General features: G+C 46.4%; 1 protein-coding gene across 1 annotated transcript in view; it reads left to right on the top strand.

The window, feature by feature from the left end:
* The window catches only part of LOC144608288 (astrotactin-2-like), a 908,904-nt gene that overhangs the window by 869,690 nt on the left and 11,596 nt on the right, over window positions 1-27,618 (top strand). Inside the window, exon 21 of the mRNA XM_078425904.1 lies at window positions 8,287-8,407. Within this exon, the coding sequence (XP_078282030.1) occupies window positions 8,287-8,407 (121 nt within the window). The remainder of the gene's footprint in view (window positions 1-8,286; window positions 8,408-27,618) is intronic.

Genomic DNA, 27,618 nt, shown 5'->3' with positions numbered 1-27,618 from the left:
ACTCAGCAGGTCGGGCAGCATCTCAGGAGAGAGGGAATGGGTGACGTTTCGGGTCGAGACCCTTCTTCAGACTGATGTCAGGGGGGGCGGGATAAAGGAAGGATACAGGTGGAGACAGGAAGATAGAGGGAGAACTGGGAAGGGGGAGGGGACGGGAGGGACAGAGGAACTATCTAAAGTTAGAGAAGTCAATGTTCATACCGCTGGGCTGCAAGCTGCCCAAGCGAAATATGAGGTGCTGTTCCTCCAATTTCCGGTGGGCCTCACTATGGCACTGGAGGAGGCCCATGACAGAAAGGTCAGACTGGGAGTGGGAGGGGGAGTTGAAGTGCTCAGCCACCGGGAGATCAGGTTGGTTAAGGCGGACTGTGCCGCATCTTGGTGGGGCCAGTCTGTTGCTGAAGGTGCTCCTCAGGTTGACCAGTGTGTCACGGAGGGGGTGAGCCGTATTGTCCAGGACGCTCCGCAGTTCGAGGAGCATCCTCCCCTCCAAGACCACCCCCCGTGAATCCAACTCCGCCCCCAGGACGGAGCCAGCCTTGCTGATGAGTTTGTTGATCCTGTTGGCATCCATTGCCTTCGCCCTGTTGCCCCGGCTCACGGCAGCGAAGAAGATGGCACTGGCTACCACCGATTGGTAGAACATCTGCAGCATCTCACTGCAGACGTTGAAGGAGCGGAGCCTTCTTAAACAGTACAGCCGTCTCTGTCCCAACGTCTGTTGTTAGACAAGTACAAAACAATAATGGACCTATACAATGACATAGCCAGGATGGAATGTGTGTTTTAGCATTCCGACTGAAAAAATATTCTTACCTGCTGCATTTGGCAGGACATGTTGGTTTGGGACGGTTAGACGCTAAGTTAAGAGCTGGCATGGGAAAGCTCTGGACACTGTAGAAATAGAATTTTACAAATGTGCTGTATGTTTGGCTGGTGAAATTATTTCAGGAATGGGGGAAACTTTCATCTGTCAAAATGTTCATGGAAGCTTTTCCTTTGGGATACATAGACACGGAAACATAGAAAATACGTGCAGGAGTAGGCCATTCGGCCCTTTGAGCCGGCACTGCCATTCAATATGATCATGGCTGATCATCCACAATCATTGCCCCATTCCTGCTTTTTTCCCCCATGTCCCTTGATTCCGTTAGCCCGAAGAGCTAAAACTGACACTCGCTTGAAAACATCCAGAGAATTGGCCTCCAGTTGCCTACTGTGGCAGAGAATTCCACAGATTCACAACTCTCTGGGTGAAAAAAAGTTGTTCCTCATCTCAGTCCTAAATGGCCGACCCCTTATTCTTAAACTGTGACCCCTGGTTCTGGACTCCCCCCCAACATCGGGAATGTTTTTCCTGCATCTAGCCTGCCCAATCCCTTAAGAGTTTTATGTGTTTCTATAAGATCCCCTCTCATCCTTCCGGTGACTACAAGCCCAGTCGACCCATTCTTTCATTTATATGTCAGCATACATGTGCAGAACAGCAATTTTGACATTGGGTCAATTATTAAAATGTTTCAAAGTACACCCAGGTTTAAGGCTACACTGTGGAACTAGGTCAACAAAATGACCTAGGGGTGAACGAACCAGTGGGCAGGAAGGAACTGCAGATGCTGGTTTAAACCGAAGATAGACACAAAAAGCTGGAGTAACTCAGCGGGACAGGCAGCATCCCTGGAGAGAAGGAGTGGGTGAGGTCTTGGGTCGAGACCCTTCTTGAAACGTCACCCATTCCCTCTCTCCAGAGATGCTGCCTGTCCTGCTGAGTTACTCCAGTTTTTGTGTCTATCTTCGGTGAACTAACCAGCATGGCCCTGTTACAAAGCCCTGTTTACAGGTTAGGTATATCAAAGGTTATTTCTTACACAGGGAGATCCCTAGGCTGTTGCCTGCAAGTCCAATTGACTCCACATAGATTATATACCTGATCCAAGCATAACTCTGATCCAAGAATCAAATTCCAGTGCCAGAAACCACATTTCATTTGCTCCCATTGGATAGAATTCTTGATCCAAGAACAAAATCCATCCCAATTATTTTTGTGTTTAGTAGTCAGCATTAGTGTAAGCAAACTCCTGCCAAGTTCCACTCAGAATTCAACAGTTTCTTTTCAAAGTCAAATAGCTTTTGTGGAAAAAAATATGTTTATGGTAAAAGCTTTCTGTTGGTTTTGCTTATATGCAGTTGGGCTGTGGTGTCGAGAGGCCTGTGTGCCATTTGTTTGATCCACAGTTCCTCAATACTCTGATCCAAGCTGAAATATCTTCGTAAAGTGGTAACTTGCTTGTCCACGTAACCCCTGCACCAGTCAATGTTTTCAACCTAACGTGAGGATTTGTACCTTTGAGGATTTACTCAACATAAAGGAACATGCCGTGGGTGCAGGGATGAACGGCAGATGCTGGTTTAAACCGAAGACGGACGCATTAAAAAACTGGATTCACTCAGCGTGTCAGGCGGCATCTCTGGAGAAAAGATAATGAGAAACAGGGGTAGAATTAGGCCTTCCGGCCCATCTAATCCACTCCGCCATTCAATCATTCTGATCTGTCATGCCAGCCAAGAGAATTAACAGCACGACTAATGTAAGAATTGTAGCCAAACGGAACTATGGTGAGCATTTGGCGTTTAAACCTCAGAGCAGAGAACAAGTATCATTTTATCCATTTATGTGTTTAAAATATTTATATGGGACATCCCAGGTAGGCTGGGGAATTTGTTTACAATGGGTTTCTTCCCTGGGGTCATAAGTTCATAAGTGATAGGAGCAGAATTAGGCCATTCTGCCCATCAAGTCTGTTCCACCATTCAATCATGGCTGATCCATCTCTCCCTCCTAACCCCATTCTCCTGCCTTCTCCCCATAACCCCTGACCCCCTTACTAATCAAGAATTTAGCTTTCTCTGACTTGGCCTCTGACTTGGCCACTGACTTGGCCTCCACAGCCTTCTGTGGCAAAGAATTCTACAGATTCACCACCCTCTGACTAAATAAATTCCTCCTCGTCTCGTTCCGAAAAGAACGCCCTTTAATTCTGAGGGTGTGACCTCTAGTCCCAGACTCTCCCACTGGTGGAAACATCGAGACGGTCTAGACCTAAAACGTCACCTATTCCTTTTCTCCAGAGATGCTGCCTGACCCGGTCAGTTACTCCAGCTTTTCGTGTTTGGTAAAAGAACATTGTTCTTTTCAATTCTTTGAACATTTACAAAGATTCTTCCCTGATTGTACCCACTTGGAGCAATGCAAAAGGAGGGTTTCAAGTGGACCAGTCACGTCACAAGAACAGGTCAATAGCTGGGTATTCAAACACCCTAAAGTACTCTGCAAATGATTTTAAAGTACAAAGTCCGGTCGGCCCACTCGCTCGATGCACTGGAGCAGGTGGATCACTGGAGCATTGACTAACGTCAGAGGTTTATTGAAGACACAACAAACTCAGAACACTTCAGATCCTCAATGTTGCTTTGAAGCAACAACACATTAAGAAGGCAGCAAATGGAATTAAACAGGAAAATTTTCAGATTCGTTTAGTTTAGAGATACAGCGCGGAAACGGGGCCTCTGGTCCATCGAGTTCCGCGGCGACCAGCGATCCCCGCACACTAACGCTATCCTACGCACACGAGGGACAATTTACGATTATATACCAAGCCAATTAGCCTGCACAATTAGCCACGTCCTTGGATTGCGGGAGGAAACCGGAGATCCCGGAGAAAACTCACGCAGGTCACGGGGAGAACGTACAAACTCTGTACAGACAGCACCCGTAGTCGGGATCGAACCCGGGTCCCTGGCGCTGTAAGGCAGCAACTCTACCGCTGCGCCACCGTGCCTCTTTTTGTGACACATTAGTTTAGTTTAGTTTAGTTTAGAGATACAGCGCAGAAACAGGCCCTTCGGCCCACCGGGTCTGCGCCGACCGGCGATCCCCGCACACTAACACAGGATGGGGACATTTTTTTCCACTTACATATTGACACATATTATTTTTGAGCAGGTCCTTCTCAGTAGACTGGCTACGTTGCCATCTTGCAGCGGTGTTACTGAGCCAGCAACTCAGTATTCCGCAGGTCAATTGGTGGCCGCTCGTTATTGAGCTGTGCTCCCTCCTTTCAATTTAAGGGGTGTCGGCAGCGACATCTGACAGCTTCTCCAACATTAGGAAGCGAAATTAGAAGGCTCAGGTCTTGCGTCGTACCACTTAACTGTATTGTGCACAAGTTCACCACCTTCAAGGAGCCATTTGTTAGAGCTCTCCCCCCCACCACATCCCCCCCACCAGCTTTCACTCTCCTTTTAGTACCTGTGTTTGAGAAATTGAAAGGAAATTAATTTGCTCTTGTGTGAAGTATGGGGAGATTTTGACAAATGGTGGGTCCACATATGAACTTGTAACAAGTTTCATTCATTTCCCCTTTCCTCCCACAGACCAATAATTTCTAATGGGATATAAAGTCATGAGCTTTAATACAACCCCCTAATTATTCGCACAAATGTGTATCCATCAGCCGACCACCACAGTGACTAGTGATAAACTGTGAAAGGTGAAAAAAATCTTAAAGTCCTTAATAGCCACAGGTGTAGATTGTTCCAGCGGCTTCAGTGGAGTTTAGAGGTTTATCAACACAGCATGGAAACAGGCCCTTCGGCCCACTGAGTCCATGCTGACCGCCGCTCACCCTCACACTAGTTCGATGTTATCCCAGTTTCACATCCTGCACACGAGGAATAATTTACAGACGCCAATCAACCTACAATCCTCTACGTCTTTGGAGCGTGGGAGGAAACCGGAGCGCCTGGAGAAAGCCCGGGTGGTCACAGGGAGAACGTGCAAACTCCGCACAGATAGTGCCCCTAGTCAGGATCAAACAGGTCCTTCTGCAGTTGCACAGGGCCCTAGTGAGACCACACCTGGAGTACTATGTGCAGTTTTGGTCTCCAAATTTGAGGAAGGATATTCTTGCTATTGAGGGCGAGCAGCGTAGGTTTACTAGGTTAATTCCCGGAATGGCGGGACTGTCGTATGTTGAAAGACTGGAGCGACTAGGCTTGTATACACTGGAATTTAGAAGGATGAGAGAAGATCTTATCGAAACGTATAAGATTATTAAGGGGTTGGACACGTTAGAGGCAGGATTCATGTTCCCAATGTTGGGGGAGTCCAGAACAAGGGGCCACAGTTTAAGAATAAGGGGTAGGCCATTTAGAAATGAGATGAGGAAAAACGTTTACAGTCAGAGAGTGGTGAATCTGTGGAATTCTCTGCCTCAGAAGGCAGTGGAGGCCAATTCTCTGAATGCATTCAAGAGAGAGCTGGATAGAGCTCTTAAGGATAGCGGAGTCAGGGGGTATGGGGAGAAGGCAGGAACGGGGTACTGATTGAGAATGATCAGCCACGATCACATTGAATGGCGGTGCTGGCTCGAAGGGCCGAATGGCCTCCTCCTGCACCTATTGTCTATTGTCTATTGAACCGGGGTCTCTGGCGCTGTGAGGCAGCAACTCTACCGCTGAGCCGCTGGGCTCCCTAGTTTGAGCACTGGTGTTTATTTTCTTCATTTTTGAAACTAGTTAACTTGGAATGGATCACGAATCGACCCAAGTGATCCAATATATGTTTTCAATAACTGTTACTGGGATCCTAAAAACATACTCTCAAAGAGTTTGAAAGACCATTTCATTTGCTCATTGAGATATCACAAGTTGTTTTCAACAAATACCTTTGAATATGTTGAGGGTTGATAGGGAGAAGCATATGGAAGTGTGTCTATATATATATACATATATATAGACACACTTCCATATGGTGGTCACGGGAGGAATGTGTCACAATACACAGTGCATCGCACCCTGCTACGTATGGGGCTGCACACGGAGGACCAACAGCATATTAGGCAGGTGGTCATAATGTTTTGGCTGATCGGTATATATATATCTATACATATATATATATACCGATCAGCCAAAACATTATGACCACCTGCCTAATATGCTGTTGGCCCTCCGTGTGCAGCCCCATACATAGCAGGATGCGATGCACTGTGTATTGTGACACATTCCTCCCGTGACCACCATTAAAATTTTCCGTGACTTGTGCCACAGTCGACCTTCTGTCGGTTCGGACCAGACGGGATAGCCTTCGTTGCCCTCGCGCATCGATGAGCCTTGGGCGCCCAACACCCTGTCTGTCGCTGGTTTGTGGTTTGTCCCTCTTCGGACCACTGTCGGTCGGTACTCACCACTGCTGACCGGGAGCACCCCACAAGCCTTGCCGTTTCAGAGATGCTCTGACCCAGTCGTCTGGCCATAACAATTTGGCCCTTGTCAAAGTCGCTCAGGTCTTTACTCCTGCCCATTTCTGCTGCATACAACACATCAACTTCAAGAGGCACAGAGGCACAGAGTGATACAGTGTGACTATAGACAATAGACAATAGACAATAGGTGCAGGAGTAGGCCATTCGGCCCTTCGAGCCAGCACCGCCATTCAATGTGATCATGGCTGATCATTCTCAATCAGTTCCCCGTCCCTGCCTTCTCCCCATACCCCCTGACCCCGCTATCCTTAAGAGCTCTATCTAGCTCTCTCTTGAATGCATTCAGAGAATTGTCCTCCACTGCCTTCTGAGTCAGAGAATTCCACAGATTCACAACTCTCTGACTGAAAAAGTTTTTCCTCATCTCAGTTCTAAATGGCCTTCCCCTTATTCTTAAACTGTGGCCCCTTGTTCTGGACTCCCCCAACATTGGAAACATGTTTCCTGCCTCTAACGTGTCCAACCCCTTGGGTTGGGTTGGGTGACGTTTCAGTCTGAAGAAATGTCCCATTTCAAAACGTCGTCTATCGATTGCTTCCACAGATGCTGCCTGCATCGTTGAGTTCATCCAGCACTTAGTGTTTTGCCCAGTGGATTATTATTTCATTCACTCACGGGCTGTTGTTTGATTGGTCCTGCAGAATTTTTCAACCCTTCAAATTACATTAACGTTCCACCTGCTTTATTGATTCCACCCAACAATGTAGATTATGCCGGGAATTTTCAGTAAGAACCAAAACTCACGCATCCTTTTCAAGCAGGCTTAGGAAACAACATGTGTAAGAAGGAAGGTAGACACAAAATGCTGGAGTAACTCAGCGGGTCAGGCAGCATCTCTGGAGAGAAGGAATGGGTGACGTTTCAGGTCAAGACCCTTCTTCAGACTTCAGTCGGTTTGCGCAGTGGTCGGGTTGCTGCCTTACAGCGAATGCAGCGCCGGAGACCCAGGTTTGATCCCGACTACGGGTGCTGTCTGTACGGAGTTTGCACGTTCTCCCCGTGACCTGCGCGGGTTTTCTCCGAGATTTTCATTTTCCTCCCACACTCCAAAGACGTGCAGGTTTGTAGGTTAATTGGCTTGGTAAATGTAAAAAAAAAAAAATCGTGCCTAGTGGCTATAGGATGGTGTTAATGTGTGGGGATTGCTGGTCGGCACGGACCCAGTGGGCCTAAAGGGCCTGTATCTCTAAACTCTAAACTACCTTCAACTTTAACCAGCATCTGCAGTTATTTTTCCCCCTATGTGTGTAAGAAGGAACTGCAGATGCCGGTTTACACTGAAGATCGACACAAAACGCTGGAATAACTCAGCGGGTCAGGCAGCATCTCTGGAGAGAAGGAGCAGGTGACCTTTCGGGTCAATACCATCAGTCTGATGATGGGTCTTGACCCGAAACGTCACCTATTCCTTTTCTCAAGAGACGCTGCCTGACCCGCTGAGTTACTCCAGCATTTTGTGTCCATCTTAGGAAGCGATCTGCTGATCACCCAGTTTTCTGAAGCCTATGTATGCATAACAACACTCTTGAACTTGGTTCCTTGTTCGGGAAGCACGCCGTTTTCATTTTGTCCGAGGAATGTGATAAAGCAAATCGTTCTATTTTGATAAAAACGTTTAAGAAAGCAGATATGTAACATTTCACTCCAATGAAATAAACTGATTTTGGGTTTTTTCTAACGCAGTGAGCTATTGACATCTGGAAAGCACTTGACTGAAAGGGTAGTGGAAACAGATTTAATACTATCAGTCAAAAGGGGAATTTGATATAAACTGGGCATGGAAACACTTTACAGGGTTGTGGGGGAAAGAGCAGGTGTGTGTGTGTGTGAATAAACTGTTAGCTTTTTTTTAAAAGAGTTGTCTCAGGTGTGATGATCCGAACGTTCTCCTACGCTGCACCACTGTGGAACATGTTGATTGTTTAACGCAGTTGGTTGTTATGATTTATGGTTCGCTTTTCAGTTTGCACATAAACATTACCGAGTCTTCCAACTACCTCTTTGAAGATGTTGCCAGTTTGAAAGAATTGCTCCCTTTTACGAGAGTTACATCTGCCGTGGAAGGCGTGGAGATTTATGGCCCGGTCGGTAGGAGATCGCTTGGCCCGTTGTGTTCATTCCTGCCAAAAGTGGAGTTTAGGTTAACGCCATTTTCCCGCCCAGTCCTGGTCATTAGCTCGAAATGTACCGACCGTTGGCTAAAAGTGGCGATGGCCGACTGTCGCCATCAACCTTCCTGCCTGCAAGTTTAGTTTAGTTTAGTTTAAGATGGACTCAAACAGGCTGGAGTAACTCAGCGGGACAGGCAGCATCTCTGGAGAGAAGGAACGGGTTCTCTGGAGAGATGGAGAGAGGACAAGGAAGGTTCCCAGGTCGAGATCCTTCTTCAGACAGTTTAGTTTAGAGATACAGCTCTTAAGGATAGCGGAGTCAGGGGGTATGGGGAGAAGGCAGCAACGGGGTACTGATTGAGAATGATCAGCCATGATCACATTGAATGGCGGTGTTGGCTCGAAGGGCCGAATGGCCTCCTCCTGCACCTATTGTATATTGTCTACAGCGCAGAAACAGGCCCCTCGGCCCACCGAGTCCGAATTCATCACCGATCCCCGCACGGGCAATGTGTCTAGGGACAATTTCACATTTACACCGAGCCAATTAACCTACAAAGCTGTACGTCTTTGGAGTGCGGGAGGAAACCGAAGGTCTCGGAGAAAACCCACGCCAGTCACGGGGAGAACGTACAAACTCCGTACAGGCAGCGCCCGTAGTCGGGATTGAACCCGGGTTTCTGGGGCTGTGATGCAGCAACTCTACCGCTGCGCCCCTACATTCTAGATCTCTTATCAAGTGTGGAATGATATGATATTCACAACTTCTCCTCCAGATAACAGAACTTCATGCTTCGAGCTACTGAAACATCTGCTAAAGGAAATGCACCTTTAAATTTAACTTGCCACGACCTCTCATGATTTTATCCACCGCCATTAACCGCCGCCCTTTGCATCCAGCCTCAGAGGGCTGTTCTGTACATTACGGTTAAACCAGGGGATTGTGCTTATGTATGGTGATAGTCTTGCTGAGTTGGGTGCACAAAAAGATTTTTCACTGTACCCAGGTACCTGGGCACCTGTACATGATGAGAAAGAAACCATTGAACATTGAAATCTCAGTCTCAGGTGTTGCAAAGCAGCAACTGTCATATGTTGAAAGACTGGAGCGACTAGGCTTGTATACACTGGAATTTAGAAGGACGAGAGGGGATCTTATCGAAACGTATAAGATTATTAAGGGGTTGGACACGTTAGAGGCAGGAAACATGTTCCCAATGTTGGGGGAGTCCAGAACAAGGGGCCACAGTTTAATAATAAGGGGTAGGCCATTTAGAACTGAGGTGAGGAAAAACTTTTTCAGTCAGAGAGTTGTGAATCTGTGGAATTCTCTGCCTCAAAAGGCAGTGGAGACCAATTCTCTGAATGCATTCAAGAGAGAGCTGGATAGAGCTCTTAAGGATAGCGGAGTCAGGAGTTATGGGGTGAAGGCAGGAACGGGGTGCTGATTGAGAATGATCAGCCATGATCACATTGAATGGCGGTGCTGGCTCGAAGGGTCGAATGGCCTCCTCCTGCACCTATTGTCTATTGTCTATTGTCTATAACTCTACCGCTGCACCACCGTGTTTTCTACTTTGGTTAAAAGTTAAATCAGGCAGTAAGAATTCGCGTCAGAGAAAGTGTTCTCAGCGAGAATCTATTCTCTGACACGAACGCTTACAGCCTGATTTAACTTTTAGCCAAAGTAGAATACACGGTGGCGCAGCGGTAGAGTTGCTGTGTTGCAGCGCCAGGGACCCAGGTTCGATCCTGACTACGGGCACTGTCTGCACTGAGTTTGCACGTTCTCCCGTGTGAATGCATGGATTTTGTGCTCCGGTTTCCTCCCTCATTCCAAAGACGTGAAGGTTTGAAGGTGAATTGGCTTCGGTAAATTGTCCCTAGTGTGTACGATAGAACTAGTGTATGGGTGAGCGCTGGTCAGCGCAGAGTTGATGGGCCGAAGGGCCTGTTTCCACGCTTTGTCTCCAAACTAAACTAAAATGATGTTTATGCATTTGCTGGTTAAATAATTCACCAAGACGCTCTGATTTTACACCAAAGGTTATTGATTAAGTGCTGAAAATTAAAATCAACCCTAATTGTTGCTTGGGGCAATCAATTACATAGAAACATAGAAACATAGAAAATAGGTGCAGGAGGAGGCCACTTGGCCCTTTGAGCCAGCACCGCCATTCACTGTGATCATGGCTGATCATCCACAATCAGTAACCCGTGCCTACCTTCTCCCCATATCCCTTGATTCCACTAGCCCCTAGAGCTCTATCTAACTCTCTTTTAAATTCATCCAGTGAATTGGCTTCCACTGCCTTCTGTGGCAGAGAATTCCACAAATTCACAACTCTCTGGGTGAAAAAGTTTTTTCTCACCTCAGTTTTAAATGGCCTCCCCTTTATTCTTAGACTGTGTGCCCCCTGGTTCTGGACTCCCCCAACATTGGGAACATTTTTCCTGCATCTAGCTTGTCCAGTTCTTTTATAATTGTATACGTTTCTATAAGATCCCCTCTCGTCCTTCTAAACTCCAGCGAATACAAGCCCAGTCTTTCCAATCTTCCCTCATATGACAGTCTGCCATTCCGGCAATTAACCTCAAATCATATATAGAATGATGTCGCATCAATGATCCTGACTAATTGACCATGGACCTGCCCATAAAGTATAAATAGTGATGGGATATTCAGCAGGTCAGGCATTATCTGTGAAGTTAGAAACATATTTAATATTTCAGGGCAAAGATCTTTCATGAGAATCTTTCTGCTTCATGCCTAATTAAGAGGCATTGACTTAAGCTATTTCTCTATCCACAGATGCTGCCTGACCGACTGAGTACCTCAGTAAATGTTATGTTTTCATCTCAAACTTGCAATATTTGTACTTGAGTTGAGTTGCGTTGTGTTGCATGGTGTTGTATTGAATGTTACCTAACGGTACATTATGTTAGGTTATGTTATGTTTCACCATGGAAAACTGTCCTTGAGCCAAACGAGTTCATACCAACCATCGATCACACATTCACACTAGTTCTTATGTTATTCCATTTTCAGATCATTCCCAACACATCAGGGCCAATTAATCTTCAAGCTTGCACATTTATGAGACCATAAGACAAAGGGGCGGAATTAGGCCATTCAGCCCATCATGTCGGTGCTATCATTTGATCACGGCTGATCTACCTTTCACTCTCAACCCCATTCTCCTGCCTTCCCCCCCATAACCCCTGTCACCCAAGATCAAAGTTACAGGAAATAAACTGCTCACTTTCCACTTGGATTTCCAGGCACCTTGTTGCTTTTGAGGCCGTTTTAATTAAGTTTAGGACAACTTAGCAGTGATTGCACCTGCTCCCAATTTTCCTCATTAAGCTACCGAGCCACGTCAAGATAGGTTTTCTGCAAATGTGCAATCGTTTTTTGGGGGGAAAAGGAATAAACAAAAAGCGGAATATGCTGAAAGGGACAGCGACACACGGACACTGAAGTTAGACACAAGATGCTGGACTAACTCAGCGGGCCCGGCAGCATCTCTGGAGAGAAGGAACAGGTGACGTTTCAGGTCGAGTCCCTTCTTCAGACTGAGAGTCAGGGGAGAGGAAAACTAGAGGAATGAAAAGGTACAAAGAACCAAATGACACTGAACTGCAAACATCAACAAGTATGTTTTATTTTTCTTTATTGCAAAAAACTCTGATTATTTTATCAAGGGCTAAAGAAATCAAAACAAAATAAATGTGAGGTTATCCACTTTGGTGGTAAGAATAGGAAGGCAGAGTATTATCTGAATGGTGTCAAGTTAGGAAAAGAGGACGTACAACGAGATCTGGGTGTCCTAGTGCATCAGTCACTGAAAGGAACCATGCAGGTACAGCAGGCAGTGAAGAAAGCTGATGGAATGTTGGCCTTCATAACAAGAGGAATTGAGTATAGGAGCAAAGAGGTCTTTCTGCAGTTGTACAGGGCCCTAGTGAGACCGCACCTGGAGTATTGTGTGCAGTTGTGGTCTCCAAATTTGAGGAAGGATATTCTTGCTATTGAGGACGAATTCCCGGAATGGCGGGACTGTCACATGTTGAAAGACTGGAGCGACTAGGCTTGTATACATTGGAATTTAGAAGGATGAGAGGGGATCTTATCGAAACGTATAATATTATTAAGGGGTTGGACACGTTAGAGGCAGGAAACATGTTCCCAATGTTGGGGGAGTCCAGAACAAGGGGCCACAGTTTAAGAATAAGGGGTAGGCCATTTAGAACTGAGATGAAGAAAAACTTTTGGCCAATTCTCTGAATGCATTCAAGAGAGAGCTAGATAGAGCTCTTAAGGATAGCGGAGTCAGGGGGTATGGGAAGAAGGCAGGAACGGGGTACTGATTGAGAATGATCAGCCATGATCACATTGAATGGCGGTGCTGGCTCGAAGGGCCGAATGGCCTCCTCTTGCACCTATTGTCTATTGTCTATTGTCTAAAAATTGCTGAAACATTGAAAGGTGGCACAGCTTTAAGTGAATACATTGGTGCAGATGAATATTACTTCAACGAGATGCTTTCCAGCATTGCCAGTGAAAGCAAGCTGCCTGTGCCGAACAGTCTTGGGTCGGCAGGGTCCTTGCTTGGAGGTATTCAGTTTAGTTTAGAGATACAGCGTGGAAACAGGCCCTTCAGCCCACCGAGTCTGCACTGACCAGCGATCCCCGCACATTAACACGATCTTACACACTACGGACAATGTACAATTTTCAATGAAGCCAATTAACGTACAAACCTGTACGTACCAGAAGTGTGGGAGGAAACCAGAGCCCCCGGAGAAAGTCCACGCGGTCATGGGGAGAGCTTGCAAACTCCGTACAGACAGCACCCGTAGTCAGGATTGAACCCGGGTCTCATCAATTCTACCGCTGAACCACCAGGCCGCCCACCCCCAGTAGAAAACCCCACTGTTTCTGACAGGAAATCAGAATCTATTCTTAGAAACATAAAAACATAGATAATAGGTGCAGCCGGAGGCCATTTGGCCCTTCGAGCCAGCACCGCCATTCATTGTGATCATGGCTGATCATCCACAATCAGTAACCCGTGCCTGCCTTCTCCCCATATCCCTTGATTCCACTAGCCCCTAGAGCTCTATCTAACTCTCTTTTAAATTCATCCAGTGAATTGGCCTCCATTGCCTTCTGTGGCAGAGAATTCTACAAATTCTCGAACTCTCTGGGTGAAAAAGTTTCTTCTCATCTCAGTTTTAAATGGCCTCCCCTTTATTCTTAGACTGTGTGGCCCTTGGTTCTGGACTCCCCCAACATTGGGAACATTTTTCCTGCATCTAGCTTGTCCTGTCCTTTTATAATTTTATACGTCTCTATAAGATCCCCCTCTCATCCTTCACAACTCCAGTGAATACAAGCCCAGTCTTTCCAATCTTTCCTCATATGACAGTCCCGCCATCCCAGGGAATTAACCTCGTGAACCTCCGCTGCACTGCCTCAATAGCAAGGACGTGCTGAGAAGATCAAAATTGAAATTGAAATTTTGCTTCACGTTGAAGATTGTATTACGAATATTAAGTGAAAGGCATTCTATGGTCTGTGTTTGAAAAGGACTGCCTTCTTCCAGGAAGAATGGTCCAGGCAGGACTATAACTTCATTTGGAAAGGTGCAGGTTTATGTTGCACCTGTATCAAAAGACCACAGGGACCCCCTGTTTCCTTTATCACCATTACTTCTTTTGCATTTCATTCATTTGTTCTATTCATTCATTTGTTCTATTTCTCTCTATATCACTGTCATTATTTCTCTCTTTTCCATTTCCCCTGACTCTCAGTCTGCAGAAGGGTCTCGACTCGAAACGTCACCCATTCCTTCTCTCCAGAGATGCTGCCTGTCCCACTGAGTAACTCTGGCGTTTTGTGTCTATCTTCGGTTTAAACCAGCATCTGCAGTTCCTTCCTACGCCCCCATTTCAGGCCTCAGCGTAATGGAAGCGGAGTGAACTATGAACACAGTGAACTGGTAAAAGTGCAAACCTATTCCCTGCATCCATGGCATCTGTCAGACAAAGTGTTTGCATGTGTGGTAAATTTCGCTGTGAGGATATATTTTTTCATACACCTGTCAAGTAAGATGCAAGTAAGTGGTATCTCAGATGGAATCACGGACTTTAAATGCAGTTAAGCAAACTGCAATGTAAAAGCGTACTAATGTATCCACTTATTTCACATCTGAAGCCTGAATGTTAGAAATAAAGAACTGCAGATGCTGGTTTATACCAGAGATAGACTGGAGGAGGGTTCCGATCGAAAACGTCACCCATCCTGTTTCTCCAGAGGGGCTGCCTGACCCTCTGAGTCACTCGAGCACTTTTTGTCCCTCTCTGAAGCGTGATGTTTAATATAGTAAGACCAGCCGCCCAGTTTAAACACTTTCAAGGAAATTGTAATCAGGAACGGCACGGTGGTGCAGCGGTAGAGTCGCTACCTTACAGCGCCGGAGATCCGGGTTCGATCCTGACTTGTTTGTCTGTATGGAGTTTGTACGTTCTCCCCATGACCTACGTGGGTTTTCTCCGGGTTCTCCGGTTTCCTCCAAAGATGTACAGGTTTGTAGGTCAATTGGCTTAGAATAATTGTAAATTGTCCCTAGTGTGTGTAGGATAGTGCCAGTGTGCGGAGATCGCCGGTCGGCGCGGACTCGGTGGGCCGAAGGATCTGTTTCCACGCTGTATCTCTAAACTAAACTAAACTAAATAGGGAAAAAGGTAGACACAAAATGCTGGAGTAACCCAGCGGGACAGGCAGCGTCTCTGGAGAGAAGGAACGGATGACGTTTCGGGTCGAGACCCTTCTTCAGACTGAGGAAGGGTCTCGACCCGAAACATCACCCATTCCTTCTCTCCAGAGATGCTGCCTGTCCCGCTGAGTTACTCCAGCGTTTTGTGTCTTACCTTCGATTTAAACCGGCATCGGCAGCTCTTTCCTACACATAAATAGGAAAGATCCCGCTTTTTGACAACTTACCATATCTGACCTCAGAATTTGTGTAATGAATTACTTTTAAAAGCAATCAATGTTCCTACAAAGGTGAGCACTGCAGTAAAAGCACACATGAGACATTGCATAGCATGCCAGAAGCATTTTTCCTTTCATTATTCCCTCTCGACGCAAATATGTTTCATATTAAAAATAAATCCCTGGTCGAAAAAGCCAAAAATCCTTAAATTTTGACAGTTAATGGATATCCTATTAAAAATTAAGTGTTCCAAATCCAAACATCCAGAGTCTGCCCTGCAATGTTGTTGCCAGAAGAAGCCTATAGCTCAGTCTTTTCTGACGAAGACCTCCAGTGGAGCAGATAGTGTAAACGACAGGGAACTCGTGACATTACCTGGTGAACAATTCAAAGGCTGGCAGTACTGTAGTAGTATCGCCATCAGTAGGGAACAACTAACTTGGAAACGAAGCACAAAGGTTACTGAAAAGCAAAAAAAAACACTGGAAATATCCAGCAGGTAGACAGAGGTCTAAAAGCTTAAGAGGAGAGGGTGCTGGGAGGGAGGTCAAACCTCTCTCATCTGGACCCTTTTCCACTGTGCAGTTGCCTAAACCGTTGAGTGCATCAATCCACTTCATTTTTTATTCTGGGTGTATAGGATATCTCTCCATGCTTTTAGTTTAGTTTAGCTTTGAGGTACAGCGCCGAAACAGGCCCTTCGGCCCACCGAGTCCGTACCGACCGGCGATCCCCGCACATTAACACGACCCTACACACACTAAGGACAACTTTACACTTGTACCAAGCCAATTAACCTACAAACCTGTGCATCTTCGAAATGTGGGAGGAAACGGAAGATCTCGGAGAAAACCCATGCAGGTCATGGGGAGAAGGTACGAACTCCGTACAGACAAGGACCCGTAGTCGGGATCGAACCCGGGTCTCCGATGCTGTAGGACGATAGCTCTACCGCTGAGCCGCCGTGCCGGCCCATGGATTCAGAGAGAAAGGCTGGAATAACACCAAAGTATTTTGTACCTGTGTCTTGACCAAGAAAGAGAAGGATTCAAAGGAGACACAAAATGCTGGAGTAACTCAGCGGGACAGGCAGCATCTCTGGAGAGAAGGAATGGGTGACGTTTCAGGTCGAGATCCTTCTTTAGACTGTCAGGATTCAGGATTCTTCAGGATTCAAAGTGTTGGATAAGCTAGATATGGAGGCAGAGATATAATGCGTGGGCCCTTAGTTGGGGAGAAGGGGGAACTAACAAAGATTAGCTGTGCTGAAAGTGAACAAGTCACTTGGGTACAGTTGGGATGCATTCGACACTGAGTGGAGATTAGTTTAATTTAGAGATGCAGTGTGGAAACAGGCCCTTCGGCCCATCGAGTCGGCACTGATCAACTATCGCTCAGACACTAGGCTATTTATTACCCGCCCAGCTTACTTCACATCACTGTACACCCCTAACAGGTCCCCACAAAGTACAAACCCCCTCCCCGCTCAGTTTCAGAGTAAAGCCAAGGATGTGAGTCACACTGTATCGGATCCAAACTTAAATTAGGTTGGAGCTCAGAAAGTGGAGAGAGAGGAAAAAAATAGAGATATTAAGGGCTGAAAGACAGATGGAGAAATTATTTACTGCAGTGGTACAAGGAATGAGTGATTTTAAGCATCTCTGGAGAGAAGAAATGGGTGACGTTTCAGGTCAAGACCCTTCTTCAGACTGAGCTTTCCCCCTCTCTCCATCCCTCCCCATCCTAATTCTCCAACCAGTCCGACTGTCCTCCTGACTAAATGTAATCTTTGTGTGCTTCATTGTCACCTTCCCCGAGCTAACAGTGATCTAGTCCACATTTTCCTTCAACCACATCCCCTTTGATTTCTATTTTTCACACCTGACCCTTCCACACCTCTGTGTCTCCCTCTCCCCTGACTCTCAGTCTGAAGAATGGCCTCGACCCGAAACGTCACCTATTCATCCTCTCCAGAGATGCTGCCTGTCCTGCTGAGTTACTCCAGCATTTTGTGTCTATTTTCGGTGTAAACCAGCATCTGCAGTTCCTTCCTACACAGGTCACGGGTAAAAACGTACAAACTTCCCAAATAGACAGATTTCCCAAACAACCTGAAGAAGGGTCTCAACCCGAAATGTCACCCATTCCGTCTCCCAAGAGATGCTGCCTGATCGGCTGAGTTCCTCCAGCATTTTGGGTCTAACTTCGGTGTAAACCAGCACCTGCAGTTCCTTCTCACACAGAGAGTCACTTGCCAAATTGAGAAGTATGTGTAAATTATTTGTTTCAGATTTGAGTTGTTGAGCTTAAGGATAGCGGAGTATGGGGTATGGGGAGAAGGTAGGAACGGGGTACTGATTGAGAATGATCAGCCATGATCATATTGAATGGCGGTGTTGGCTCGAAGGGCCGAATGGCCTCCTCCTGCACCTATTGTCTATCGTCTATTGTTTTGTCTTACAGCATCTGCAGTCTCTTGTGTCTCGATTCCTCTATCTACAGTTTTTTCTCTCCTGTACGACTCCCTTTAAAAAATCTATTGTGTTCCAAAACGTTTATTCACATCCTCTCACATGTGTATGCAGTGCGTTTGACTGCAAAGAACACGAAGTCAAGAAGGATCTGAAGGAGGTAGCGCAGCGGTAGAGTTGCTGCCTTACAGCGAATGCAGCGCCAGAGACCCGGGTTCGATCCCGACTACGGGGGCTGTCTGTACGGAGTTTGTACGTTCTCCCCGTGACCGTGTGGATTTTCTCCAAGATCTTCGGTTTCCTCCCACACTCCAAAGACGTACAGGTTTGTAGGTTAATTGGCTTGGTGTAAGTGTAAAATTGTCCCTAGCGTGTGTAGGATAGTGTTAGTGTGTGGGGACCGCTGGTTCATGTGGACTCGGTGGGTCGAAGGGCCTGTTTCCACGCTGTATCTCTACACTAAACTAAATTGAAAGCTAAAGGGTCCCGATCCAAAACACAACCTTCCATGTTCTCCAGAGATGCTCCTGACCCTTTGAGTTACTCCGGCACTGAGTGCCCTTTTTATGTAAACCAGCATCTGCATTTTCTACATTGTGTTTGACTGCGTTCCTTTGATGAAGCTTGGGATATTTTAACTAACTTAATGTTGCTATACAAATGTGCAATTTGTTGTTTAAAATACATAAATCATTATTGAATGCTGATATATTCAGGTTATACTGTCGTGAATATAGTACCGTGGAGTCATACGGTGTAGAAACAGGCCCTTCAGCCCAACTTGCCCACACCGGCCAACATGTCCCATCTACGCTAGTCCCACCCGCCTGCGTTTGGCCCATATCCCTCCAAACCTGTCCTAACCATGCGCCTGTCTAAATGTTTCCTAAACGTTGCAAAAGTACCGGCCTCAACGACCTCCTCCGGCAGCTGGTTACATACACCTACCACCCTTGTGTGCATAGAACGCCTAGATTCCTATTAAATATTAAACCTATGTCCCCCTCACCTTAACCTTATGTCTCTCTCACCTTAAACCTATGTCCCCCTCACCTTAAACCTATGTTCCTCTCACCTTAAACCTATGTCCCCCTCACCTTAAACCTATGTCCCCCTCACCTTAAACCTATGTCCCCCTCACCTTAAACCTATGTCCCCCTCACCTTAAACCTATGTCCCCCTCACCTTAAACCTATGTCCCCCTCACCTTAAACCTATGTCCCCCTCACCTTAAACCTGTGCCCTCTGGTTCTTGATTCCCCTACTCTGGGCAAGAGACTCTGTGCGTCCACCCGATCTGCTCCTCTCATGATTTGAGGCTATGAAATTCAGCAATCTCTGCATCCAACTGTTATTTGCTACACTTTGTGTACTTTCCGTCTAAGAAGAGGAGAAGAAATGTCACCAAACTTCAAGAAGAGTAAAAACAGGATGTAAATTTGTGACTGGAATTTCCTTCTGCTGCTGCCAGAAGGTGTGTTGGTTTGCAATGGGCAATGAATGAGACTAGTTGTTACTTTGAAAATTTATATGACCTGGTCAAACAAAGATTTTCCTTTTCTCCAATTAAACGTTAAAGAGATTATTTCGGAAATTCAGGAACTGGCCATCAAATTAAAATTAGATTCCTTCCACTGACAAACAGAACCACAAGAATAACTTAAACAAGGGAAGGATATGACTAATGCTGAATTAACGTTCTTGAGATCACTGTGGGAAACCTATATTGCAGTAAGTGGGCGAGAAAGAATTCAGGAGTCTTAACACCAAATTATTATGTTATACATTTTCAAAAATGTCCTCAGGTTTAATCACAAACAGCAAAGACATTAATGGGTCAGCACTGGTTTTCTCTTAAAAAGAGAGAAATCCACATTTCACTCCAGCCTGAGCTGGAGAAACACTGTTGAAGTTACAGAATAAATCTTTTTTTGGGATGAGACACCAAATGCTGGAGTAACTCAGCGGGCCAGGCAGCATCTACGGAGAAAATAGATAGGTGACATCACCCGAAGAAGGATCCCGACAGGAAACGTCACCTAGCCATTTTCTCCAGAGATGTCGCTCGACTCGCTGAGTTACTCCAGCATTTTGTCTCCATCATTGGTATAAACCGGCATCTGCAGTTCCTTTTTAGACAATAGACACCAGACAATAGGTGCAGGAGGAGGCCATTCGGCCCTTCGAGCCAGCACCGCCATTCAATGTGATCATGGCTGATCATTCACAATGTACCCCGTTCCTGCCCTCTCCCCATACCCCCTGAAAGGGATAGGCCATTTAGAACTGAGATGAGGTATAAACCTTTTCAGTCAGAGAGTTGTGAATCTGTGGAATTCTCAGCCTCAGAAGGCAGTGGAGGCCAAGTCGTAAACATTACGATGAAAAAAGTAGGAAAATCTGTCGTGACTTACCAAATCTGAAGAAGGGTCTCAACCCGAAACCATTCCTTCTCTCCTGAGATGCTGCCTGACCTGCTGAGTTACTCCAGCATTTTGTGGGTTAACATATGATGAGCGTTTGGCGGCACAGAGCCTGTACTCGATGGAGTTTTGAAGGATGAGGGGGGAACTCCTTGAAACGTACAGAATAGTGAAAGGCTTGGATAGAGTGGATGTGGAGAGGACGTTTCCACTAGTGGGAGAGTCTAGGGCTAGAGGTCACAGCCTCAGAATTAAAGGGCGTTCTTTTACGAAGGGGATGAGGAGGAATTTCTTTAGTCAGAGGGTGGTGAATCTGTGGAATTCTTTGCCACAGAAGGCTGTGGAGGCCAAGTCAGTGGATATATTTATGGCAGAGATAGATAGATTCTTGATTAGCACTCGTATCAGAGGTTATGGGGAGATGGCAGGAGAATGGGGTTAGGAAGGAGAGATAGATCAGCCATGATTGAATGGCAGAGTAGACTAGATGGGCCAAAGGGCCTAATTCTACTCCTGTCACTTGTGATCTTATGATCTTATGATGAATTGGTTGAAAAATAGAATCACAATACATCTCCATTTACTATACCAGAACATTCAGAATTGCCACTAAGGTTCGCAATCTTAAAAACACTGGAGTTGGAAAGGTTGCGGAGAAGATTCACGAGGATGTTCCCTGGACCTGAAGGACTGAGCTGTGGGGAGAGGTTTGGCCAGTGAGAACAGCACAGAAGATCTTTTAGAGGTGTATAAAATCATGAGGAAATAGACAGGTTGAAAGCATCCCCGCATTAGTAAAAAATACCCCCTGAAGCAATGCACATTCAACAGATCATCAAAGCCTAGTGGACCTCACCAAGCATGGTCATCTCTCAGTCAGGGCACTCTGTGAGATTGTAATTCTATTTAGAACCATGTCTATTAACTAGTTGAAAAATGCTATTGACAACGCAGAAGGGAAAAAACCTTTTCAGTCAGAGAGTTGTAAATCTGTGGAATTCTCTGCCTCAGAAGGCAGTGGAGGCCAAGTCTCTGAATGCATTCAAGAGAGAGGTAGATAGAGCTCTTAAGGATAGCGGAGTCAGGGGGTATGGGGAGAAGGCAGGAATGGGTTACTGATTGAGAATGATCAGCCATGATCACATTGAATGGTGGTGCTGGCTCGAAGGACCGAATGGCCTCCTCCTGCACCTATTGTCTATTGTCTATATGTTCCTGGCTGAAAATAAGGCCCAACAATTCATGTTCATAAGTTGTAAGAGCAGAATGAGGCCATTCGGCCCATTGAGTCTTCTCCTCCATTCAGTCATGGCTGATCTATCTTTCCAAGCCAATCCCCATTCTCCTTCGGCCTTCTCCCCATAACCCCTGATCATATCATATCATATCATATATATACAGCCGGAAACAGGCCTTTTCGGCCCTCCAAGTCCGTGCCGCCCAGCGATCCCCGTACATTAACACTATCCTACACCCACTAGGGACAATTTTTACATTTACCCAGCCAATTAACCTACATACCTTCGAACGAATCATCAATTGATGCTGGGGATGGTGGAGAATGGGGAGACCTGAGAAAATCTAGGGAGAGAAATCTTGGGAACATCAATAGAAAGCCCGTAACTGCAAACAGCAAGATTGCTGGCGGGAGGCTGTGGAACGGACATCAGCTGATGGTCCTGTAAAGGATCCAGCACACAGTATTTATCATGGAACATTCCTATATGGCGCACAGAGTGGCAGAAACGCAGCGTCATTTTAACACAAGCAGCTTGCAGATGGAAGCAGCCCCATTTATCCAGTTGTACTTGTGTAAATATGTCTTCAGCACAACTTTTAAATTAAATAAATTGGTTCAGGCTGCTAAATGTGCCTCTGCACATATTTCCCCTTCGCTCGGGTTACTGCAACACACAATAAGTCGTTTGTTTACAAATTTAAGAAAAAATTGTGAGCTTATGGCGATAGAAATGTAACGTGTAAAGTGCAAAACTGTAAAGGGTGAGTCAGTGGCAGAGTTGCTGCCCTACAGCGCCGGAGACCCGGGTTTGATCCTGACTGCAGACGCTGCGTGTACGGAGTTTGTACGTTCTCCCTGTGACCTGCGTGGGTTTTCTCCCTGAGCTCCGGTTTCCACCTACGCTCCAAAGACAATAGACAATAGACAATAGGTGCAGGAGGAGGCCATTCGGCCCTTTGAGCCAGCACCGCCATTCAATGTGATCATGGCTGATCATTCTCGATCAGCACCCCGTTCCGGCCCTCTCCCCATACCCCCTGACTCCGCTATCCTTAAGAGCTCTATCTAGTTCTCTCTTGAATGCATTCAGAAAATTGGCCTCCACTGTCTTCTGAGGCAGAGAATTCCACAGATTCACAACTCTCTGACTGAAAAAGATTTTCCTCATCTCAGTTCTAAATGGCCTACCCCTTATTCTTAAACTGTGGCCCCTTGTTCTGGACTCCCCCAATATTGGGAACATGTTTCCTGCCTCTAACGTGTCCAACCCCTTAATAATCTTATATGTTTCGATAAGATCTCCTCTCTTCCTTCTAAATTCCAGTGTATACAAACCTAGTCGCTCCAGTCTTTCAACAAAACGGACAGGTTTGTAGGTTAATTGGCTTGGCATTAATGTAAATTGTCCCGTGTGTGTGTAGGATAGTGTTAGTGTGCAGGGATCGCTGGTCGGCGCGGACTCGGCGGGTCGAAGGGCCTGTTTCCGCACTGTATCTCTATGCTAAACTAAACTAGAACTAAAGGCAGGTGTGCAAACTATTTCACAGTGGATATGGCATCAATGCAAAAGCTTGCGTCTCTGTGAAATCCTGTTTACTCCAACGTGGATACCAATTAACATTGTGGCTGCGTTCAATGATCTGTTATACAGAACAGTTATTGAACCTTTGAGAATTAAAACACAACCGTGCCTTATAAGCTTATCATTTTCAGTGCCTTATTCACATCAATGACCTTACTGCACAGTCATTTAAAAGGAATCTTGTGGGAAATACATCAACTGGACATGTGCTTACGTTGTAACTTTTGAATGTCAAGGCAGGCTGTGCTAAACATTCTCAACAGGGCTGAATCAACTGGAGTCACAGAGGCATACAATGTGAATCAGGCCCTTCTAGGAGTTGCCAACTTTCAAACTCCCAAATACGGGACAATGTGACGTCACCACCTACGCCCCACGTGACCTCACCCAGCCAGCGGCCACGTGCTCCCGTTCCACCAATGGCGGCCGCCCGGGCCGGGAGGCGGGTTGCTACGCAACCTCCGTTAGGCGAACACACTCGGCACCGCTCCCCGAACACACTCGGCCCCGCTCCCCGAACACACTGTTAGCCTACACTGTCCGGGCCTACACTGTCCAGGCCTAATACGGGCCAAGGGCAGTCCCATACGGGACAAACAAATTTAGCCCAAAATACGGGATGTCCCGGCTAATACGGGACAGTTGGTAACCCTACGGCCAATTGCCCACACTGACCAACATGCCCCATCTACACTAGTCCCACCTGCCCACACCGACCAACATGCCCCATTTACACTAGTCCCACCTGCCCACACTGACCAACATACCCCATCTACACTAGTCCCACCTGCCCACACCGACCAACATGCCCCATCTACACTAGTCCCACCTGCCCACACCGACCAACATGCCCCACCTACACTAGTCCCACCTGCCCACACCGACCAACATGCCCCATCTACACTAGTACCACCTGCCCACACCGACCAACATGCCCCATCTACACTAGTCCCACCTGCCCACACCGACCAACATGCCCCATCTACACTAGTCCCACCAGCTTTCAGACTGAAGAAGGGTCTCGACCCGAAACGTCACCCATTCCTTCTCTCCAGAGATGCTGCCTGACCTGCTGAGTTACTCCAGCATTTTGCGATACCTTCTATTGGTTTGGGTTTCATTGCCCGCCTACTACATTCCACGTGACTTTCCCCTGCTGAACTGTTACTGACTTGCCTTGGCTGCTGAATGGCAGAGTTCTCGTCCAACTGTCCAGGTGAGTGTGCGGAGTGTCACGGGTCCAAATGGTCTGTCAGGAACATGGTACAGAACAGAACAAAACACTGGAAGCAGGTAGGGGCAGACAAGGGAAGAAAGCTCCAATCCAAAGTCAGAACTCCAAGTACTGCTTCTTGTCTGAATGTATTTTCTGGGCAAGTTTCTGGCGGGGTGATTAACAAAAATAACGTGAAACTTATATTCGGAAACGAATCGGACGTTTTTAAAGTCCTGCCAATAATCTTGGCAAAATAAAGGCTGAACCTTGTCAACGGTTTAGGTTATTTGGTGCCTGCGTGTGCATAATGCCGGAATAATGCATAACCTTGAGATCCAATTCCGTACGATTGAAAAATTCCCAATGAACAAGGCTGGTGGACATTTCCAGTGAAGTGTGAGAGATCTACATTTCTCTGGAATTTCCTTTTATACAACATTTTGTTTTCACTCAGAAGCAGTTCAATTGCCTTCGAGTCTCCGGTTTAAGATTCTTTTTTTTTTAAGATTCCCTTTCATCGAAGCTTGAACGGAATTACAGTAATGGATCACTCGTCACTTTGAGCGTTTACTTTGCCAGCTGGTCATAAAGCTAATTAGTTGTTCATTGGGGAAATATGAAATGTATTTCTAGCTCATTGCTCACTGGATCCTTCTATGTCCTGAGGGTATCTCAAGACAAAAAGAGTCCAATTATTCACCTGAGAGTTACTTAGTACATTTTCAGAGGCCGACTACCTTCACCTGTCTCATGGTGGTCATGACTTTATCTTGATGTCTGAGGTTTAGTTTAGTTTAGTTTAAGTTAGAGATACAGCGCGGAAACAGGCCCTTCGGCCCACCGTGTCTGCGCCGAGCAGCGATCCCCGCATTCTAACACTATCCTGCACACTCTAGGGACAACACCGCACTCTAACACTATCCTGCACACTCTAGGGGCGGCACGGTGGCGCAGCGGTAGAGTTGCTGCCTTACAGCGAATGCAGCGCCGGAGACTCAGGTTCGATCCCGACTACGGGCGCCGTCTGTACGGAGTTTGTACGTTCTTCCCGTGACCTGAGTGGGTTTTCTCCGAGATCTTCGGTTTCCTCCCACACTCCAAAGACGTACAGGTTTGTAGGTTAATTGACTGGGTAAATGTAAAAATTGTCCCTAGTGTGTGTAGGATAGTGTTAATGTGCGGGGATCGCTGGGCGGCGCGGACTCGGTGGGCCGAAGGACCTGTTTCCGCGCTGTGTCTCTAAAGCTAAAAAAAAATCTAAATTTTACGTTCATACCGAAGCCAATTAAGTACGTCTTTGGAGTGTGGGAGAAAGCCGGAGCACCTGGAGAAAACCCACGCGGTCACGGGGAGAACGTTCAAACTCCGTACAGACTGCACCCATGGTGAGGATCGAACCCGGGTCTCTGGCTCTGGAAGGCAGCGACTCTCCCAGCAATACAAGTGTTCAGGCTAATTTACAAATGCTCAGCTAAGGAAACATCCCATGTATAGATGCATGGAGCTCAATGTGTCGTTCATGTTTGGGGCAATTTAAGTGACAGGAAATTATCCCTTCCAAGGGTAGGGAACCTGAGTATCTCCTCTTGACATGCAATGGTGTTACCATAACCAAATCTCTCATTGGGGGATGGGTGTCCATGAGTCACAGTAGCAGGATTAGTCCAATCGGCCCATTAAGTCTATTCCACCATTTAATAATGGCCGATCAACCTTTACCTTTCAACTCCTTTCTCCTGCCTTCTCCCCATAAACCCTTGACATCCGTACTAATCAAGAACCAATCAACCTCCACCTGCACCAGTGTGACTGCATCCTCTCCCTTGGTTAGAAACTACCATTGTTATTTGGCTGGGAAACACCGATCAGCCAAAACATTATGACCACCTGCCTAACATGCTGTTGGTCCTCCGTGTGCAGCCCCATACGCAGCAGGGTGCGATGCACTGTGTATTGTGACACATTCCTCCCGTGACCACCATTAACATTTTCTGTGACTCGTGCCACAGTCGACCTTCTGTCGGTTCGGACCAGACGGGATAGCCTTCGTTGCCCTCGCGCATCGATGAGCCTTGGGCGCCCAACACCCTGTCTGTCGCCAGTTTGTGGTTTGTCCCTCCTCGGACCACTGTCGGTAGGTACTCACGAACTGCTGACCGGGAGCACCCCACAAGCCTTGCCGTTTCAGAGATGCTCTGACCCAGTCATCTGGCCATACAATATGGCCCTTGTCAAGGTCGCTCAGGTCTTTTTACTCCTGCCCATTTCTCCTGCATCCAACACATCAACCTCAAGAACTGACTGTTCACTTGCTGCCTAATATATCCCACCCCTTGACAGGTGCCATTGTAACAAGATAATCAATGTTATTCACTTCGCCTGTCAGTGGTCAGAATGTTTTGGCTGTTCGGTATATATCTCTCTCCCTGTCTGTAAATTGTTACAGATAGAAAAACCATGGGAATAATTACATCCAGTGCTAACTTTCAATGTTGTCCAATTCACTCACCCAGATGTGATCTCTGCTCATTCCTGTTAATAGGAACATCTGTGGGATTTTCTTCAAATATGTATTTGATCATCAAATTTCTCTGAACCTCACGGACAATCGTTTACGTGTTGGAATAGATGAGATCTGAACTAATTTCTACGATTCTCTTCAGCTGCCAAAAACAAAATGCATATTTGGACAATAGAAAATCTACACTGCTCATAATTATTACATCTGGCCATTACCCTGACTCAAGACAAAACAACTCAAATCTGAAGAAAACAAAAGAAAATTACATGTACTTCTCAGTATGGAAATTGGCTCTTTAACGCTGTGCAGGAAGGAACTGCAGATGCTGGTTTATACCAAAGACAGACAAAACAATGATGGAGTAACTCAGCAGGTCAGGCAGCATCTCTGGAGAGAAGCACTCTTTCACACTGTTGCAGCAGCTAGTGCCATGTGAGGTCTTGAAGAAACGTGAATCATTCGTTCATTTCTGTTTAATACTGTGTCGATGCTAGTTTGTGGAGCAATTCCATTCATTCTCACTTTTTGGATGATGAAAGAGAACACTCAATAAATCTGTAAGAGAGAATAAGCTTCAAAGAATAAGCTACAGCACCAGAAATACGGGTGTGATCCTGACTGCGGGCGCTGTCTGTACGCAATTTGTACGTTCTCCCCGTGACCTGCATGGGTTTTCTCCAGGATCTCCGGTTTCCTCCCATACTCCAAAGACGTACAGGTTTGTAGGTTA

This window comes from Rhinoraja longicauda, chromosome 31, assembly GCF_053455715.1.
Source record: "Rhinoraja longicauda isolate Sanriku21f chromosome 31, sRhiLon1.1, whole genome shotgun sequence".
Classification (NCBI taxonomy): Eukaryota; Metazoa; Chordata; class Chondrichthyes; order Rajiformes; family Arhynchobatidae; genus Rhinoraja; species Rhinoraja longicauda.
Note: the sequence above shows the minus strand (reverse complement) of the source record. Positions and strands in the feature narration are given on the sequence as shown.